General features: G+C 40.9%; 1 protein-coding gene across 1 annotated transcript; it reads left to right on the plus strand.

The window, feature by feature from the left end:
• Positions 1-880: 880 nt before the first annotated feature.
• Positions 881-20,049, plus strand: LOC133969133 (transcriptional regulator ATRX-like). The gene is made up of 35 exons (XM_062405409.1): positions 881-1,030; positions 2,118-2,221; positions 2,316-2,371; positions 3,069-3,097; positions 3,417-3,538; positions 3,997-4,113; positions 4,529-4,638; positions 5,055-5,122; positions 5,222-6,999; positions 7,649-7,709; positions 11,495-11,646; positions 11,835-11,993; positions 12,083-12,191; positions 12,323-12,413; positions 12,554-12,742; positions 12,903-13,047; positions 13,568-13,677; positions 13,836-13,979; positions 14,064-14,241; positions 14,351-14,488; positions 15,164-15,339; positions 15,450-15,567; positions 15,903-16,033; positions 16,118-16,191; positions 16,369-16,451; positions 16,733-16,883; positions 16,995-17,086; positions 17,182-17,287; positions 17,405-17,582; positions 18,159-18,350; positions 18,462-18,605; positions 18,754-18,825; positions 18,922-19,017; positions 19,242-19,370; positions 19,539-20,049. The coding sequence occupies exons 1-35, from the start codon at positions 1,011-1,013 to the stop codon at positions 19,629-19,631; spliced, it is 5,715 nt and encodes a 1,904-aa protein (XP_062261393.1). The 5' UTR covers positions 881-1,010; the 3' UTR covers positions 19,632-20,049.
• The last annotated feature ends 190 nt before the right edge of the window (positions 20,050-20,239 follow it).

Raw genomic sequence — 20,239 nt, forward strand, 5'->3', positions numbered from 1 at the left:
GTCTCTTCTCGTTTGTAATGACGTACATCCAACCGAGTACGAGTGTGCCAAAAGGAAAAATGAAGTTAAAATTTGATGTGATTATCTATTTCTAAAATGACAAAATGAATGTTTCTGTATGTAAGAACTTTATGTAAATTAGTGTTGTGCAGAATCAATGCTCTGTCAGTGCCAGAGAATGATTTAATTTATTTCTAAATCTAAAGGAAAACACTTAAGGAGAGTCTTCTCCTTTAGTTTTAAAGGAAATCTAAATCGTTTCCAGACACTTCCAGTTATTTGTGATGTAGCTTCACAACAAAGTCAGTATATGAACACACTGGAATCAGTTTGTTTACAAAAAATAGCAGTGTAGTGCTTCGAAGATCTGTAGTGATGATGCTGTTTTATCTATGAGAAAGTTGGTGTTGGTTTGGGTAGGACGATATATAAAGCATGTTATCAACGCCAATAAGTCGTTGATGAGATATATCATATATACATACATGATTATGGTTTTAAAAGATATTTATCAGGGGAAATAACCGAGGATTTATGGTGTGGTCAGACAATATTAGCAAAATAGTAGAAAGAAAGAAAAGCTGTGATGAGGACCTGTGTTTGATGTATGATGCCTGACATGATTTGCATTGACAGTTTCCAGGAAAGAAAGTTGAGATCAATATAAAACATATTGGTACAACACTGATAATATTACAGTAGTTAGAAGACTAATAGCTGAGACCAGTAAATACATTATTTGTTCATATCGTTGTGCTGTGAATAAAAGTTCAGCTCCAACACAGTCATGAGAAGGTGTCAACGAAAATACTGTTACACACTCCGGCCAGTAGGTGACGGTAATGAATCTACAATCTGACCCCAAGGCAGAAACAGTGAATGTCCCAACGTAGATGTTTTTTTTTGTGACGAGATGTGGAGTTCAGGCTGAGCGACGTGATTAGTATCTGATTATTTAGCTGCTATGAAACGATAAGGACCCGAACGACTTGGTTCGCCTGCTTTGCGTCATGTCCGCAGCGATGCTCAGGTAAAAACTGTGGCCTGAAATGCTCGTTGTCTATGAGCGGGAATAACGACGAGCTAGCTTAGCAACTAGCCAGCTAAGGGTTAAGTGTTGTGATTTCACAAATGAACCTAATCAATAATACGTATTTAGCTTCCACCCTGAGTTGAGTAATACAAGCAGGATGCGTTTAATTCTTTACCCGAGATGAGTTTAAGCTTACCCACTGGTAACAACACTTAGTTGTCTGTGTGTTTGGTGCAGCTAATGCGATAACGCTAATGCAACTTTTAAGTTCATTTTACGTATGAATCACAGTGTCCACCTTGTTTTGGTCATTTCAACGGTGTTGCTTTAAACAGACTGGTGCCTCTCATCATTTATACACACCATTAATGTTGATCAGGGTGCAACCGAAACTAACACTTCTCTGTATCGGAATACAGATGATCAGCATCACACAGATCAGTAAACACAAACAATGATGAGTCTGTGCCGCTACGAATGAAACCCAAACATTGTGATCACAGAGGCAGGGTCGTTGTACTGGTTTTGGCTGGGCGCAGAGCGGAGGATGTTGTTTGATCCTTTGTGATATTACAACGAATGCTTAAGGTACTCAGATACAGTACGCGTTCATTCCTTCAACCTATTAACAGCCGGGCTCGAGTAAAGCAATCCAAGCCCCACTACACTCTTTACCAAAGTAATCTTAAGGAAGACCCTCCAGATAAAGTGGATAAACTCCAAACAGTACTGTCAACATTGAAGACTGCTTTCTTTTGAGAAAATACAATTCTTTACACTACATTAAAAAAGCTAAATTTTTTCTTGCTTTCTGCATTGCCAGAAAACTCCATCAAACAGCTGATTGATGCACAACAAATTGTGGAGCATGAGGGTTTTCATTGTGTCCTGCAATTAGGGTGAAAGACTACGGATTAATCGAATGCAGTGTCAGGGATTGAGCTCATCTCAAATGGTTTCAGAGATTATAACGAGTTGATTTTCATCTAATTTGCTTCATGTTCCCAGTGTTAATACATTGTATAAATCCAGCTTTTCTGAATGTCAAGCTTACCATAACCATAAACATCCTTTATGATTGTAGCACTACCACCAACAAGTTGAATGTGTTGGTCAACAAGCTACATGAGTACTTAGCTCATTCCACTGCTGAGGACAACAATGGCCCACCAACCTCAGAGGACGCTGGTACAGTTTCTGATTAATCCATTATATTGTGATGGAGACATTTTCATCAGGGTCATGTGTTTCACAAACGTTTGAACTGATGTGTTGTTCACAGATCGAAAACACAGGAGCTGCTCGGTGGGAAGCTCGAGAGGCGAGACTGCAGCAGAGGTAACGATACATTATTTTTGTTGAAATTTGGTCACATTTGGATATTTACAACAGTGCCACAGTTAAGTGTATGAAAGCAGGACCAAATAAAGTTGAATAGCATTGGTCATGAGATAGATGCCCAGCCGTGCAAAGTTTGTATGAGAAATGTTTATAAAGTGGATAGTGTAAAATATTCCTCCCAATCAAATGATTAATCATACATCTTTAACTTTGCAGTTCTTTTATTTTTTACAACCAAAAGGAAAGGGCCACAAGTAACATAGGCTTTTTCCTCAGATACAACTAGTTGGCTGCTTCTTTTTTTTTACCACTGTTCATTAAGCTGTTTTGTGATAAAGTAGCTTCACTGGCTTATGTTCTAATTCAACTTTGAATAATTCAAAACTGTAACACAATTTTTTTTTATTTCCAATAGTTTGCCTAACAACTTCAGTATTTGCTGTTTGGTGTGATAGTGCTGTCGTTCCCCATCAGGACTATACTGCGATAGTCTCAACTAGGGCTGGATGATACGGCCTAAAACTAAAATTCGTACTCGTTGGTCCTGATATAGTCATTTTATAAATCTCACCTGGAACAAGCCACGATATATCAAGTATATTCAATGTATCGCCAAACCTTAGTCACATCACACAAAGTGTCAATGATGATACCACCAGTAAAGAATAAACTAACAAACTTTTTTGCTTTGCAGCCAGGTCGGGATACCAGATACTCAAAGAGGTGAGTTTGTATTTCCCTGCGAACCCGAGATGAAGCACCACAATGTCACACAATCATCACTTTGAGTCTCATTTATTGGGGACAGTCTAGATTTATTTTACCCTATCATGTAAACCTTTGTTTTGGATGCAGAGTTAAATTCACTGAATTACTTGAAATAGGTCAGGGCAGGATTACATGTCTGCATGGAAAATAAAAGTTTTAACACCTCTGAAGCATACTGATCATAGAGAAACACAGAAGTCGTGGTTTAAAAACCCTCTGTAACCCTCTGCCTCAATCCCTGACTTACATCTTCTCTGATTCGCTGATATTTCAGAAAACCTTCTGTTGTCACAAAGCACTCTGGACTAGATGAATCAGGGGATTCAAATGCAAGTGAGGACGTTGATTTACCAGCCACCACAAATGGTCACCTCGATATCACGAGACTGCCTAAAGGTAAGTCTGGAAGTTTCCCACTGTTATCACTGTTACTTTGACTTAAAATAAGACGAATAACTCTGCCTCATAACCAAAACTTAGGTGGTTATATTTGCAGCTGTTGATCCGTAACCCTAAAGCCCAACCGCAAGAGTTGTGATTGGTCTGATTGGTAGAATCGCATCTCCGGCAGACATTTTTTAATTGAATTGAAGGAACAAACACGGATGACATCTCTTTTCTTCGATGCTGTTCTTTAATTTGTGTGGCCGTGGGAATTTGGAATGGTGCTTCAAGCTAGAACACGTTGTTTATGTGTTTTTCAATATCTTTGCTTTGCTCTTGGTGTTTTGTCTTTAACTATCTACTAGGGTAGACCTGCTAGAGTGTAGTGGGTCTCCAGCCTTAGGCCATAGATGCATATTTAACAATGATGCAATATTTGATTGAAATTTTGCAATATTTTGTTCACACAGGCACTATACTGGTCCGGCCTGAACCTGTTGATAATGGAAGAGATGACTTCAGGGGTCCTGAGTTTCGCAGCCGAAAATCCAACGTTCTGCGGAAAGAGTTCTCAAGAAGACGCGGAGGTCAGTCACTTCTGGGTCATCATAAAAACTGCACATCACTTTATGGAAGGGAAATAAAAAGAAGCATATGTCAGTTCACTTGATCGCCATTGATTGATTAAAGTAAGTGGTCAAAGCTGGAAATGCACTTCACCTTGTGTCTAAATGCAGCTTGGTCATTATCTTTCTTTGAGAGACGTCACTGATACACTGACTCTGAAATAAAGTTGCTTCAAAAGCGACACTTCCTTTGCCGTTACTGCATTAGACCCATTTTTGTATTCAGACCAGTTATCCGGCTCATTGACATCTCACTACAAGAATGAGGTGGAGCTGAGAAGAGCTTGAACAGGACAGTCTCAACTTTGTGAAGTCATTTGTCAATGTGTATTTCTAACCATTGGGTTTGTTCTGACTGTGGTGTTTGCTTTCATAGGAGTTGAACAAATGGGAATTGTCAGTTGCACTGCATGTGGCCGACAAGTGAACCACTTTCAAAAAGATTCCTTCTTCCGGCATCCAGTTCTGAAAGTACTTATTTGCAAGGTGAGTGTTTTGTGCGTGCGTGTGTGTGATCTTATACTTATACCTTTTCTGGAGGATTTAGACTTGGTTTTAGGGTTCAAAATGATGATATGTTTTAGGATTAGCATTTGGTGTTGATGGTTATGGTAAGGTCTTGGGGGAATGTATTATGACAATGAGTGTCCTCACTGAGATAGAAGTAAAAGAATGTGTGGGGGTGACAGATCCATTTAAGAAACTGAAAGGGTGAAAAAGTCACAATGGGTCCAGATGCTGCAAAACATAAATAAAAACCCACCATTGGTCTCATCGTATTTGTGATAATTTGGACGGCTGTCCTCACTTAAGGAGTTTTGTAAAATCCTCCAGCTGCTTTTAATAACCTTTTTTATCCCAGCTCTCTGTAACTCTTCCTTTAAATGTCTTGTTTTTGTCAGGCTTGCTACAAGTATTACTTAAGTGACGACATCAGCAGGGATGGAGATGGAATGGACGAGCAGTGCAGGTAGGATGTGTTGAGCCTAACATTTTAAATTCCGTAACCTTATATATGTATCCTATTTTAACCGTTAGCTTCCTTGTCTCTTATCTTTTCCTCATGCAGATGGTGTGCTGAAGGTGGCAACTTGATCTGTTGCGACTACTGTAGTAACGCCTTCTGCAAGAAGTGTATTCTAAGAAACCTGGGAAGGAAGGAGCTGTCTGGCATCTTGGAGAGCAAATGGTACTGCTACGTGTGCAGCCCAGAGCCCCTTTGTGATGTGGTGTTGGCTTGTGACAGCGTCCTCGATAACATGGAGCATGTATGGCAACAGCAGCGCAGGAGAAACCGAGCGGAGCCAGAGAAATCGGAACTCTGCGGCATGCTGCCACACTCACCATCAAACATTCCTTTGGGTAAATGGGATCACAATGGTATGGATGGTAATGTGGTCTTTAACTACAACACCCTGCAGATTTCCAAGGAGGTGACGAAAAAAGTGAAACATTTAGTGGATTCTACAAACACGTTAAACCGAACATTTATCAATTTCATTCATACTGTGACGGTAAACAAAAAAACACCTGCTGTTCGCCAATTGTACTTTAAGTCTTTTTTGTCAGTCGTTAAAGGCTTGAGAAAATCACTCACTGTATTTGAAGAGAACTTTAAGGAAGAATTTAGTGACATGGAAGTATTAGGCAATTGGGAGAAACTCCTTAGTGATGGCTTTGAAACGCCACCTGTGACAGACACAGACCTGGATGTCTCTAATGAAAGAGGCTTGAGTGACTTGCAGAAATTGGCAGCTGAACATATGGAAGATGAGGATTCTGAAACCAAGGGATTCATAGATGGGGAAAGTCCACATGAGTGCCCCAGGGAGGACATGGATTCAGATCCACACGAAGCTGGACAGAGGACGCAAAATACTAGCCCAAAGCCATCTGAAACAGGGGTCAACATGACTAAAGAACTAGTTTTAAAACTTACACCTGTGCCAATGGAGCAGGAGCCCTCCTCTCATGCCCCAAAGATGCAAGAGGAAATTCACACAAGGGATAAAAAGTCAAAAAGAAAAGATGTATCAGAAGATATGGAGACGGCTGTTGTGTCTTCTAAAACTGACAGCCAGCTGAGCAATGACAGCACTGGTACAGCTCTACACCTAGAAGAGGAACAAGGCAATAGACGGTCTCCTCGTGTGAAGACGACACCTTTGCGTCGACCAAGTGATGTCAAGGCCCAAAAATCTCTTTCAGCAGCAGACAGTGACAGCGATTCTGACCCTGAGGAAGATCCCAGCACTGTACAAGCCAAAAACTCTGAAGAACAAAGTCTGAGGCCAGCAAGGGACGACTCTGACTCAGACGAAGTCCCTCCAGCTCTGCTTGAGCGAGCAGCTATGACACAAAGCTCTGATGAAGCCCAGAGTGATGATGAAGCATCAAATCCGGTGGCCAAGAAATGTCTGTTTTGGCTCACGAAGAACACCCCGATCTCACCGGAGAAGATACGCAGCAAACGCAAGAGGCTGGATCGCTCCCAGGAGTCCGACTCGAGCGAGAGAAGAGTCAAAACCCGGAGGGAAATAAAGGCCGATAACTCTAATGATTATCAAGACTCGCAGAAGAAAATGAAACACTTGAACATGCTGAGGCCGATAGGGAAACCTCACATCATGAAACGAGAGAAGGAAGCTGTGGCGAGAAAGCAGGGAAGGTTACAGGCTGGGAAGTCTAAGACTAAATCTCATCAGGAAGAATTGGAATCGCCGTCCTCATCGAGTGAAGAAGATGAACGTGAGGATGACTCTGGGAGCGACGGAAGCAATCAGAAAATGAGGCCAATCACTGAAGATGTGTCCTTGCTGGGGACAGCAGCATTCCACCAATCATCAGGTGAGCTTTATATTTAATATTCAACATCAAAGTCGATGCGGTGTGTGCAAATGAGCAACTGTTGAATTTTTCATTCTACTCACTCAAAAGATGATTATATAAGAATACAGAACTTGTGGCTTGTTACTGCCCCCAAGTGGCCGGAACTTCAGTTATTGCAGGTTTAAACATTGTGAGAATCAAAAACGTTATTATTTACAGCATAGTAATACATTACTGGAGTTTAGAGAGCCATCATAAATGTAATAACTTCCCCATGTGAATGAATCTCGATCATTTTTTTAACAATAAAGGAAAAAAGCAATGGCAACAGAATCAAGTTGCTTGTTTGCTAGGTTTATTCACATTAACTAACCTGTAAAGATCTAGAGGTACAGACTCAGAGAGGTGAAAAGAAAAAAGTGTGATGCTCATCAGGGAACGACTGTCTCATACACAGACCCTGACGTGGGGATTTGGCAGCATCATGTTGAACTTGATGAGCTGAACAGAGGTCTATCATGACCTAGCAGTCTCGCTATTTCTTGTCATAGTGTAATAAAACGGGGAAGATTCTCTTGCTGTGTTGTTTTTTGTTTTATAGTCATGGATCTTATTTCTGTGTTCAAAGAATATAACCAGCTCCTTTTTTTTTTTTTTATCTTTGTAGGAGATGAGGAGCTGTCTGGGCCCTCATGGGCAGCAGAAGATGATGATGATCCAGAAAATAGGTATGGTTCAAAAAGCCAGGATGTAGAATTTGTCAAACACCCTACGTGTGGAAGAAGGGCCACAACTTCCAAAACCGACCCATGTGCAAACTCTAATAGCACCTATGTCATTGAGAGGCAGTTACGCAGTCAAACAAGACCAAAACGTAGCTGCAGTCGAGCCACAGCAATCAAATATACCTCATAGTGGTAAACTGTGAAGCATGGGGGCAAGTCAGGAGAAGCTTGTGAACGATGACAGATATAGTCTGCTTGTCTGCCTTTCAGTGTGCAATCAGTATACATGTAAATACAATCGATAAAGTTTAATTAAGTTGCTTAGAACTTTTATAATGACTTCTTCCTCTTGTATCATACTTGTATCTTCCTGGTGTCTTCAGCTGATAGAAAAGAGGAAACACTGCAATTGACTTTGACCTTTTCCCTCAAAGAGGTCCGAGCTAAACCGGAATGCTAATGAAGCTTATTTTGTGTCACAGACTTATTTTCACTTACATTGTTCATACATATTACGTTTTAAACCTCAACGCATGTGATTACACAATGCACAAATCTTTTTTAATTTAAATCAAAGGAGTATTGATATTTACAGATGAAGTATAAAGTTTGAGACGTACCTGATGTAATATTTTTTTTGTAACACATTTGTATATCAAAACCAAAGTAAAATTATGAAAGGAATATTTCTGTTCTGTATCCAAGAATAATTACTTAACTACGAAAGGCTTATGTATTTATAAAACATGCTTCACATTGATCAGCATCTTTTTTATATTATCCTATTACATTCTGCTCTAAAGCTATGCAGGAGCATGGGTTACAGTAGTCCATGGCAATAAAATTTGCCCAAATACAAAATAAAATTTAAATGGCATTTTTGTTTTTAAAATATCTGATATGATAGTCACAGCTCTGTAAGTTATTCAGCTTTTGAATACTTCTTGGCCTAAAACATAAGTAAAAATATCCTTCACTTCGCAGCGCCTGCTTATTTTGGCTGCATATTTAGCGTGAGCATAACTTAGGGCTTTGTTTTAAAGAATGGGTGTGGATTTGATTTGCATTATTTCAAAGTCTGGTTTCTTACTTAAAAGACTTGTGTTATATGAGCATCTGTGAATCTCAGGATCTGTAAAAGGCCTTCTCTCACAGTCCAACAAACAAGAAGTAGAAGGTTTGTAAGCCTTGAAATTGTTCTATGGCCAAAGCCTCCTCAAAACTCACCCTAGACAATTATGTATAATTGTTGAGGCTTTTTTTCATTGAGTGTTTTTCAATTTTATGCAAGTCATGGTTTACAACAGTACCATCAATTGTAGTAGACGCTATTTGTGGTGCACGTCGATTGACATTGCACCCTTTTTTGTTAAATTGGGATTTGCAGTGACATATTTAAGGTATCAACATCAAGCCTCTGGTGTTTGCTTGTTGACCACTGTGAAAAATAATAAATTCTGCTGTGTCTTAATACCCAATAACCCGGAATGTAGTTGTCTCTTCTTTAAATTATAAGTTTATTACTCCAGCTACAAATCGCAGCTCTGCTGCTCCATGTGCAGCATCACGGCTGGTCTGACAGCTAACCATTGAAATCTGTCCCAGCATGTGAACATGCATGAGACAAATTCAGTGTAATACTGACTTCATTGACAACAAAGAGTCTCCCGGCAGCATTTTGCAGCACATTCCCAGTCAATGGCAAGACAATATATGTTCATCTTGTTGCTGAAGGTACTTGTGCTGTAATGGCTGGAGCTGTCTTTTCTGTCATTCAGTGATATTTATCTACATACATATGCAGCACTGACCTAATGTCTTGTCTGTATCTTGTAATACTAGAAATATACATACACCTGGTCAAAGTGTTACAGGAGCTCGACCTGTTCTGTTGTAAATAGAGGCCGGATTAGTCTTTTCAGGCTTTGTGTCCTTTACCAAAACAAATTCAACATTTGTTGTCCTTCCTGTTTTACTGACAGTTGTGCCTTCACAAGCATTTGTTCACTCATCTCACCAAGTGAACCCAATTGCTTTTAGCCATTTACGATATGAAATATCAGTCAGAGACTTCTGACCACTCTGGGTGGTTAGTAACATGATGCTGCTCAAAGCCTAGCGTTGAAATCAAAGACTTCCCCGTACAAAACATGCAGCTGTGAATAAAAGTAGACAATCCGTTTGCACAAATGACCCTCAGCTAAATGACCCTCAGCTAACATTGGAACCTGCTTGTCTCTAAGTGTGTTTTACCCCACTTTCTATGCACAGAGTATACATTAACTGCTGACCATTTTCTAAAGCAAACTTATTTTGACTGCAGATAAAACTATTTGGGTGAAATTACCTTCCAGGTCAGTGCTATTAAACATATATGGAAACGCAGTATATCTGAGGATCGAGAGTGGGCTGTGAAACAAACTCTTGTCACTGTGCCGCTATTGACATGAATGTTTGTTTCTCGTGTGTTTTTTCCAGGACGGATTTTCTGACAGTACCGCAGTGAATGCAGTGCTGTTAGACAAGAAACACTTAAATCTGGGATGTTGTAATATTGTGTCGTCTTTTATTCTCTTCAAAAGTTAGTTTTTAGCTATAGTGTTGGCACAGGAAAATGGTCAGCGGTTAATGTAAGATTGACAGATTGTGTTGTTAGTGGGATAAAACAAAAAGTATTACCTTAAAATACATGCAGCATGTTATACCAATGGTAGTGATGTCCCTGTGTGGCAGTATGTTTTCTTCTTCAGTGTTTTTCTGCTTTTTTCGTCCTTTTGCATAGTCGAAACATGTCAAATGAGATGAAGCTCTAGTGTGTTACTGCTATGGTCCTCTGTCGTCGCTTTACTATTTCTCTGCTACAGCACGTCTTTTACAATGAATTGATTGGACGTTGGATTCGGTGGCAGTTGTGTCCCGTGACCTGCCTTGATGACCCGTTTTGATTCGAGGATCAGACCTGTGCTCGCAGAGAACGTTTAGAGAGGTGCGATGCGGAATGGACAATTGACCAGAGATTAGATGTACCCGAGCCTGACCCATGTACGCTGCTAGACTCACTGTTGATATGTGTAATTACACGTTGAACCTGTGTTGGGAGATAGGACAGAAGCTAAATGTATCAACATAATGTGAGTGATCAAAACTCAGTATTTTTCGTATTTCGTAAGTATTTATTATGAACCATGTCAGATTATGTGGATAATTACTCCATTGGAGTATAAAGGGATTAAAACCAGTTGAACACACAGAGGATGTGGACTATATGAATTGGCCCAGCAGGAACATGGTGCCTCTCAGATTATGTAGCTCTTAAAACGCAAGCTGACATTAATTTTTATTTTGCATGAAAACCAATGACAAATATCTGAATCAAGCTACCAAAAAACTTTGTAGTGAAGGAAAACAAAAACATCCTCTTGCCCAAAATGTCTTTGATTATTTGCTTTGAAAAAAATCTGTAATAAATTCTCACTTCTTACAAAATGTGTCTGTCTCCCATTTTTATTTTATATTATATAATCATATTTTTTTATCTATGTCTTGTAGAGGTTAAGTATTAACGCATCATGGTTACCGACTAGTACAAGATATTTGTTATATGATTTCTAATTTATTTATTTAGGCCAACAGCTCAAGTCATATTGGCCAATATTGATGTCTAAATGTTAACTGCCTCTACTCAATTGTGATTTTTGCCTTGAAGTAAACAATATCAAGCTGAAGACGATGTTACTTATCATATAATGAACTTGAGGAACCTTTTCCTTCTTTTCTACTTTTGAAAGAATCGCTAAGAAAATGCTTTTGGCCCAAATAAAAGCCAACTACTCGTCGGGGGATGAATTCTATTCGGAGGAGGAGACACCGGAGGAATCTGAGTCTGACAGTAGTGATGAGGTCAAACAAAGCAGTCAGGAAAGGGGAGCATCTGAAAGTGGTAAGAATTTGTTTTTGAGTAGCACATTATTTGATTTCCACTTTTGCATCTTAAAAGAAGCATTATTTCCCTGCTTTATTCCAAATAATCAAGAGCTGAATTGACAACTAAACAGATTCCCCACTATCAGGTGCTTTTTGGGTCACTAAAAAGGGGAAATTATGACAGAACATTTCTCTGCTCCTCAGATGAGTCTGACAACTCATCTGAGGAGGCCATCTCCAGACACCATCTGCTCCGACACAAACTTACCTTAGACGAGGGGACGTCAAGTGACAAGGGAGCAAAAGAGAGTGACGTTGAAAAGAAGGGGAGGAAGAAAAAAGCTGTCCACAAACCCCAGAGCTGTAAGGACAAATCTCGAACACCACAAACTGAACTGGCTGAATGAGGAACATGAATGTTGATCTAATGTCTGATTTCTTTATCTGTCAAGCTGACGGTGAAAGTGGCGATGACAGTGACGAGACCAATATTGATGACCTTGGATTGAGCGAAGAGCTGAGTGATTCAGAAGGAGAGACCAATGAAGAAAAGCTCAAAAGGTGAATGAAATGATATACTGTTCAATGGCTAGGGGCTAAATCTACTTCTGATCATTATATATTCACTGGAATAACATTACTGCAACCCTAGAGCATTTACACGTGCCATTCTTTTCTCTTTCTATCAACAGTTTGTCCTCTGAAGTGAAGGAAAACCTGAGTAGTTCTCAACAGAAGAAACAAGTCCAATGCATTTGGTTGTCTGACACTGACAGTGAAAAGGTAGCAGTGGATTTTATATCTAAGTTATTTATCTTTTTGTATCTGTATCAGCTCATCGCTAATATCCCAAACGTTAACCATACCTCCCAGGAGAGGAATGGAAGGTTGTCTAATATTGCCTGTTGGTTCTTTCTGTAAAGGAGCAGAATGATCCGGAGGATGGGGATGAGGGGACTGACGGTAAATCCACTCCAAAACAACGCAAAAAGATCCGCAGAATCATCGAGGACGACAACCTCCGCGCCGAGACCCAGGAAGCACTGAGAGAGGAGGAGGAGAGGTGCAAACGCCTGGCAGAAAGGGAACAACAAATGGAGGACAGGAGAGAGGTACACACATATACGGCCGGTCCGACAGACAAAGAAATTCACCGTCTTGATGAACAGTCGAGATTTACTGTAACACTGCAGCAGGACTTCAGTCAAGTTAATAAATATGTTTCAAGGTTTATTAAGAGGAGGAGCAAACACACTGTCATTGGTTTTCCAGATCATTGTTATAGAGGATGAGCTGTCTCAGGTGGTTTGTCCCGTCACCACAAAGCTGGTCCTGGATCAGGACGAGGAGACCAAGGAACCCCTGGTTCAGGTGCACAGGAACCTGGTGACAAGACTGAAGCCTCACCAGGTGGACGGTTAGTGCGAGCTTTTCAGTCAAGTATCTCAAAGACCCGTTGGAGATAAATAACTGAACTGGTTACAGATTAGTATAAAAAATGTGAATTGGTGTGTTTGATTTCAATGAGATTTCAAATTGTGACATGCTCTGCTATCAATGCTAATTAATAGCCAATTAGAATGGCACTGAGTCCAAAGCACCGCCAGACCCAACAGTGCCCGTATTAAACCACGTTAACATTCAGTAGATCACGATTTTTATTTGGATCTGCACCACATTGAAAAAACTAGATATCAGTCCCCTACAAACTGCCCCTTTGTCTTGATCCACACAGCAGTTTTATTAAATCTGTTAATTCCTTTTTTTGTGTGTAATTTTGCTTACCAGCCAACAGACAGAAAGGGGTGAAAACATACTCCTTAGAGGAGATAATCACTAATCATTTTTAATGCTGTTAACTACATGTTTATTTTCACATTCGAGTCCCATTTTGGTGTTCAGGCTAACCTCCACATGCCTTCTTTATTCTTCAACAGGTGTCCAGTTTATTTGGGACAGTTGTTGCGAGTCTGTGAAGAAGGCCAACTCTTCCCCGGGGTCAGGCTGTATACTGGCACACTGCATGGGCCTGGGGAAGACTCTGCAGGTGAAGACACACACGCATCCACCTCCTTTAGATATATCCAAGACCAATGTCCCCTAAACCTGTTACATTCCCATCATTTTATGGCTCCTAGATAGTGCTTTGTTTCCTATGGTCAGTTGTCTGCCCTCTTTCATGTTCTTTGTTGTGTTATGTTATAGGTGGTAACGTTCCTCCACACAGTGCTGCTCTCAACTAACCTGAAATTCCGAACTGGCCTGGTCATCTGTCCACTCAACACAAACCTCAACTGGGTCAGCGAGTTCAAGAAATGGCAACACAAAATGGGAAAAGACCAAGTCAAGGTTTCAAAGCAATGCAAATATCTCCAATCATAAGTAAGAAGGAATGTATTGTGTTGGTGTGGCTTTAATAGAAATACGTTACAGGTTAGAGAACTGGCCACAGTGAAGAACGCTCCGGAACGACTCCGTGCTCTGCAGGCGTGGGAGAGAGAAGGAGGAGTTATGATAATGGGCTACGAGATTTATCGCATCCTGTCATCGGCCAAGAATATGAACAATGAGGAGTGGAAGACACAGTTAAAGAAGATCCTGGTGGATCCAGGTACGCAAACTGTGTAATGGTTTCATGTTATTGAAATGTTTTGTGTTCAATATGTCATGGCTTCGTTCCCTGACACGGTAACAGTTTTTTATCTCCCGTGTATTTTCAGGCCCAGATTTTGTGATTTGTGACGAGGGGCACATCCTCCGAAACGAATCATCCGGCATCTCCAAGGCTTTGAATGGCATCAGGACTCGGCGAAGAGTGGTGCTGACGGGAACACCGATGCAGAACAACCTGGTCGAGTGTAAGTCTGCACCACTGTGATCTATGTATTTAATGTGCTTTATTAAATATGCACAGTCAGAATTTCTGCTAACTTTCCGGATATTTCCTTGGTCTGTTTACTGCTATGACTGTTCTTTGATGAACCATGTTTGGGAGGTTACTGTGTCATAATATTTATGTATATATATGAAAAGGTCAACACCCCCTAATCAAAGATGGGCTCCCCCCATCTGTTCTTATTCAAACTATATCTACTATTCAGAGACATCCCCCATCTGAGACACACACACACACACACACACACACACACACACACACACACACACACACACATATACCAGTTTATCAACATATAAACTGGTATATTCTTACTCCTAAAGCACAAATCACCAGTTTTTATGATGGTGTGATGCATTTTGGAAAATAAAGAATATTGAGAGATCTTTTTGTGTTTAGTTGGTGGGAAAAGTTTGACAGGAATGCCCATGCTATTTTAGGTTACACTTACATTGTTCGGTATGCAGTCTAGAAGGCTAAAACACAGTATAAACAAAAAAAAACACAGTACCCAAATCTGAAACAATTAGCATTGCTTTTCCCTTTTAGATCTTTGTTCATTTAAGTGAAGGCACAACATATTGACTTGTACTTCATTTTTGACTTAACTCTTCATAAGCGTATTTTGTTCCCTCAGACCACTGCATGGTCAACTTCATCAAGAAGAATCTTCTGGGCTCATTGGGCGAATTCCGAAACCGCTTCATCAACCCCATCGAGAACGGGCAGTGTGCTGACTCAACACCGAAAGACGTTCGAATCATGAAGAAGCGAGCGCATGTGCTTCATGCAATGTTGGTTGGATGTGTACAGGTAAAAAAAACAACACTTTCAGTGACACACTCTCTGGGCATGTAAACATTTTGTTAGTTTGAAATTCCAGAGCTCACCGAACACTGTGTTCATCATCTCTTTTTTTCCAGAGAAGAGATTACTCTGAGTTGACTCAGTTTCTTCCTCCCAAACACGAGTATGTGCTGGCAGTGCGGATTTCTCCGCTGCAGTATAAGTTGTACCGCTACTACCTCGACCACATCAGCGGTAAGAGTTATTCGAGTCGAGTTATTAGTGTAATAATGTTAAGAAATATACATACTTTATCTATTCTTCCAGACCGTTGTAATGATATGGTGTTTATTCGATTTTTTCAGAGCAAGTTTATTCTCTGATGTATTCGTGTGTGTGTGTGTGTGTGTGTGTGTGTGTGTGTGTGTGTGTGTGTGTGTGTGTGTGTGTGTGTGTGTGTGTGTGTGTGTGTGTGTGTGTGTGTGTGTGTGTGTGTGTGTGTGTGTGTGTGTGTGTGTGTGTGTGTGTGTGTGTGTGTGTGTGTGTGTGTGTGTGTGTTTTTAATCTGAGATTCCCATTTATGTTTCCAGGTGTGGGTCCCATGTTGAACTCTGTAAAGATTAAGATTGGAGCGAACCTCTTCAAGGACTTTCAGGCACTCGGCCGAATCTGGACTCATCCCTGGTGCCTTCAGCTCAGCTCGACGAGTAAAGAAAAAAAGGTACCTGGAACACACATTGATTCTTGATAACTTTGACACATATTAAGCTTTTAAAAACACATAAGTGGATTCATTTTACAACAGAAAAATACGAAAAAGAAGACTCAAGATACAGCGGCAGCTCAACTGAGTAGCCAACGTCCCAGTGCGACCGAGAGGTAAGGACACCGTGTTTTATAAGTGTTTTAGGTTTTGTGTCGTCTAGATCGGTGCCAGAAAATGCATGAACTTTAAAGCAAGAAACTTCCGTCAGGTACTCCGTGCTGTGTTCCACATAAACTGCACCTTTCAAACTTTTTCTAATTTATATTTAATCCTTCTTTTGCCTGGTGTAGTGGACTGAGAGAGAACAACGGAACAGGAGGAAACAACCCAATGGTTATTGTTGATGCATCCAAAGCTGCTCCAGCAGTTCCAGGTATTAAAGCTTCATGTGTTAAGCTGCTTTTGGACATGAACTTAAGAAAATGTCAGGAATTGATTCAGACACTTTCCCAGTATTTTTCCCTTTACATATGATGAACACAGGTCTCAAACCCAGAAATGTCCGGAACATTCAGGGGAGGGGAGGAAGGACCTGATGTATAATGATGTATAAGCACAGTGTTTTTGTTCAGTTTATGCCTGAATAGCAGCCTGATACTCCAGCCCTGCATCTTACACCCTGATGTAGATTATCCTGTGTTATATTCTGCGCAGGTGAGACAGCACCACTCAGTCCAGTCAGGGCCAATGAAGGCTGGTACAAGAGTATGGTCTCTGAGAGCGACGCCACTATCATGCAGCACTCGGGGAAGATGGTGCTCTTGTTTGAGATCCTCAGGATGGCTGAAGACCTGGAAGAGAAAGTGTACTTTCCTTTTTTCTCATTGGAATCAACTTTGAACACAAAAACTGCCAATGTTCCATCGAAGTATTGATAAGTTATCACGACTAAGCAAATCCATTTTCTCATCTCAAGGCTCGTGTTCAGTCAGTCCTTGGTCTCGTTAAACCTTATCGAGGATTTCCTTGCGGCCTCTCACCACGCCAGGGACCCAGGAGCATTCAAAGGTATGACTCTTTTTATGGCGATGAAAATATTAACGCAATCACTGGGAAATGTCTAATTCTTAATATCTGAAGTTTTTGCTTTGTTGTTCCAACAGTCGGCAGCTGGATTAAAAACGTTGATTACTATCGTCTCGATGGCTCCGTCAATGCTACAAACAGGAAGAAATTGTCCGATCTGTTCAACAATCCTGTCAATTTCCGGTACAGATCTGTCACTCCCTGGCTGTTACGTCTATTTATACTGGAGTAATGAGGCAGAATGTTTTGAGAGTGTCATGACAAAGTCTCTCCTCTGATTCTGTCAATACCCTATGTCAGCGGGCGACTGTTTCTCATCTCAACGAAAGCCGGCTCTCTCGGCATCAACCTCGTGGCTGCCAACAGGGTCATCATCTTTGACGCCTCGTGGAATCCGTCCTACGACATACAGAGCATATACAGGGTGTACCGCTTCGGGCAGCTGAAACAAGTGTTTGTGTATCGCTTCCTGGCTCAGGTGAGCTCAATGGTGTCTGGACGAAGACTTGACATGCAGATCTGGGTCTTTACAGTTTGAAATCCACTGGCTCTACAGTGCCCGACAGTCACAAATTTATTTATTTTGTAACATGAATTACAATCCCCCAAAATATGTACATTAAGGTATAACGGGGGAAAGATTTGAGAACGGTGGATTTCCATGAAATTTGTGGAGGGGTGGGGCACAAACCACAAAGAACCCATTCAGGGCTGGTGTGGATCCGGATTCACATTGTTTGATACAGCGTTTTTCAAATTGTTCACTGATTTCTCAGAGATTCCTGGATCTTAATGAAAACTAATGTTTATGATTGTGTGAAATATTGAAATACAAACTGGATCTAGTAAATTGAAATGGTGATATATAAGGGGTTAGGGTCAGCGAAGGTATTTTTAGATATTGATTACATTTTTGATTTGATGCTTGTAAAATTTCACTCGTACACATTAAATCTTGCAGGATACAAAGATGTGCTGGACTTAGAGTTCATGAAGCTGCTCTTTTTTCACTGAACCTTTCAGTCCTCTTTATTGCTGTTATTTCTATCTCCAGGGCACCATGGAGGAGAAGATCTATGACCGTCAAGTTACCAAGCAGTCCTTGTCCTATCGAGTGGTGGATCAACAGCAGATCGAGAGGCACTTCACCCTGTTCGAGCTCAAAGAACTTTACACATTTGAGCCAGACCTGCTGAATGACCCAAACTCAAAGAAAAGCAAGAGGACCACTTCTGCTTTGCCAAAGGTAACGCCACTCACAGTCCTTGTTGTCAGTTTCTTTCTGCCCCGACGTGTGACAAACCCTCATATGACAAACTTGCAGTATGGAATGATTTTGTTTGTGTTTGGTTCTCAGGATCAGATCCTGACAACGCTGTTGGAAACCTGTAAAGACCAGATAGTGTCGTACCACGAACACGAATCTCTGCTGGACCATAAACAAGAGGAGGAGCTCAGCGAAGCGGAACGCAAAGCTGCCTGGGCCGAGTACGAGGCCGAGGTCAGAGGCTGCAACCTGCAAAGCTCAAATTATCATGACCAGCAGCATGTCAGGCTCTCATCAAGCCCGGGACACTATACCCAACACTTTGCATTCATATTCTTTGGGCTTACGCTCTGTAAATGTGTCTTTTTGTGTGTTTCTTCAGTCAAAAACTGCCAGCCTTCCAGTGAGCTCGGGTCAGGACACCTTGGAAATGAAGACCAATGAACAACTCTTTGTAAAAATACACATTCTTTTCTAATACCTTATCTTAGAAATACCCCGGGTGATGTTAGTGACTCATACCACATATGAATTCAACATGTCTTTGCAGGAATTACTGAACAAGTGCAGAGCAAGCGTATCAATGGCCTTCCAGGCACTGCAGAAGATGAAGTCTCACACCCTTCCCGAGTACATTTTACAAACGGTGAGTGACCTGATGTCGTTCATAATCATAAATAGATATGAGGGGTTGAGTTATGTTGCACATGGTATATTTTGATATATATGTGTGCAGTGGATAGAATGCATTGCAGCAGATTACTGAGAACTGAAAATGCATAAGCCACATAACCTCACACTGTGCAGTTGAGCTTTGCATGCAGTGTGTGCACCAGGTATGAAAATATTGTGTTTTTGTTTACGTCACAGCGGCGTCAGTATCCTCATCTGCTTGAACACGAGGTGAAGATCAAGGCTGAGATTTGGAGAATGTGTGATCAGAAGGAGCAGGATCGTCGAAAGGCCTATTATAAAGAGGTTCTTTCACAGCAACACACGGTAAGTTGTGTGTCTGTGTGTGTGGGGGGGGGGGTGTGTGTGTGAGTGTTTGTGAGTGTGTGTGGGAGAGAGAGAGAGAGAGAGAGAGAGAGTGTGAGAGTGTTTGTTTGTGTGTGTGAGAGTGTGTTTGTCGCACCATTGTCATGTTTCAATGCTTTTCCTCCACAGCTAACGCTCAAGATTCAGGCCCTGCTGAGCAATCGAAGAAACCAAGAGATGCAGGCGGCCGCGATCACTGTCAACCAGCCTGCACAGATGTAAACACTTCATTCATGTTGTTGCAAAAAAGTGATGCCTTTTGTCTTTCGCCTCATTATAGGGACCTTATTTATTCATTACTGTGCCAGTGAAGTGAATGTATGATTTACCAAGACAGAGTAGAGTGCACCTAGCTGCCAAAGAGTAAAAAGCTACATAACATTAGCAAGTAATCCGCTTTTAGTTTCAGACGTGACATTGGAAGTGTTTTGTTTTTAACTCTTAGCACTTTAGCTTCCATAGGACATGAGGTTCAGTTGTATCTGATCGTGGACTGCAACATGGTCGTCATTCAACTGCTAGTTTAATGTGCCTTACTATTTAAATTGACTTTAAATTGAATTTAATTTTCTCTAAGCTTTATTCTTAACATTTTATGTTTCTTACCAGTTGTAATAAATTCATGAAATAACCTAAATTAGTTATTGTGGTGTGGTTATTTTCCCATGTTGGTGCAACATTAACCAGTCAGGCCAGTGTTATGTTTACATTTGTACAAGAGAGCTGTGTATCTTCTCAGTAATATCATGGTCCTAAATCATTTTAGGATTATTTGTGCAAATACAGGTTTAATCTTGTGAATAAGCAGCTTGCTGCCTTTTCCAAGATAC

Source organism: Platichthys flesus, chromosome 15, assembly GCF_949316205.1.
Source record: "Platichthys flesus chromosome 15, fPlaFle2.1, whole genome shotgun sequence".
In the NCBI taxonomy this organism is placed as follows: Eukaryota; Metazoa; Chordata; class Actinopteri; order Pleuronectiformes; family Pleuronectidae; genus Platichthys; species Platichthys flesus.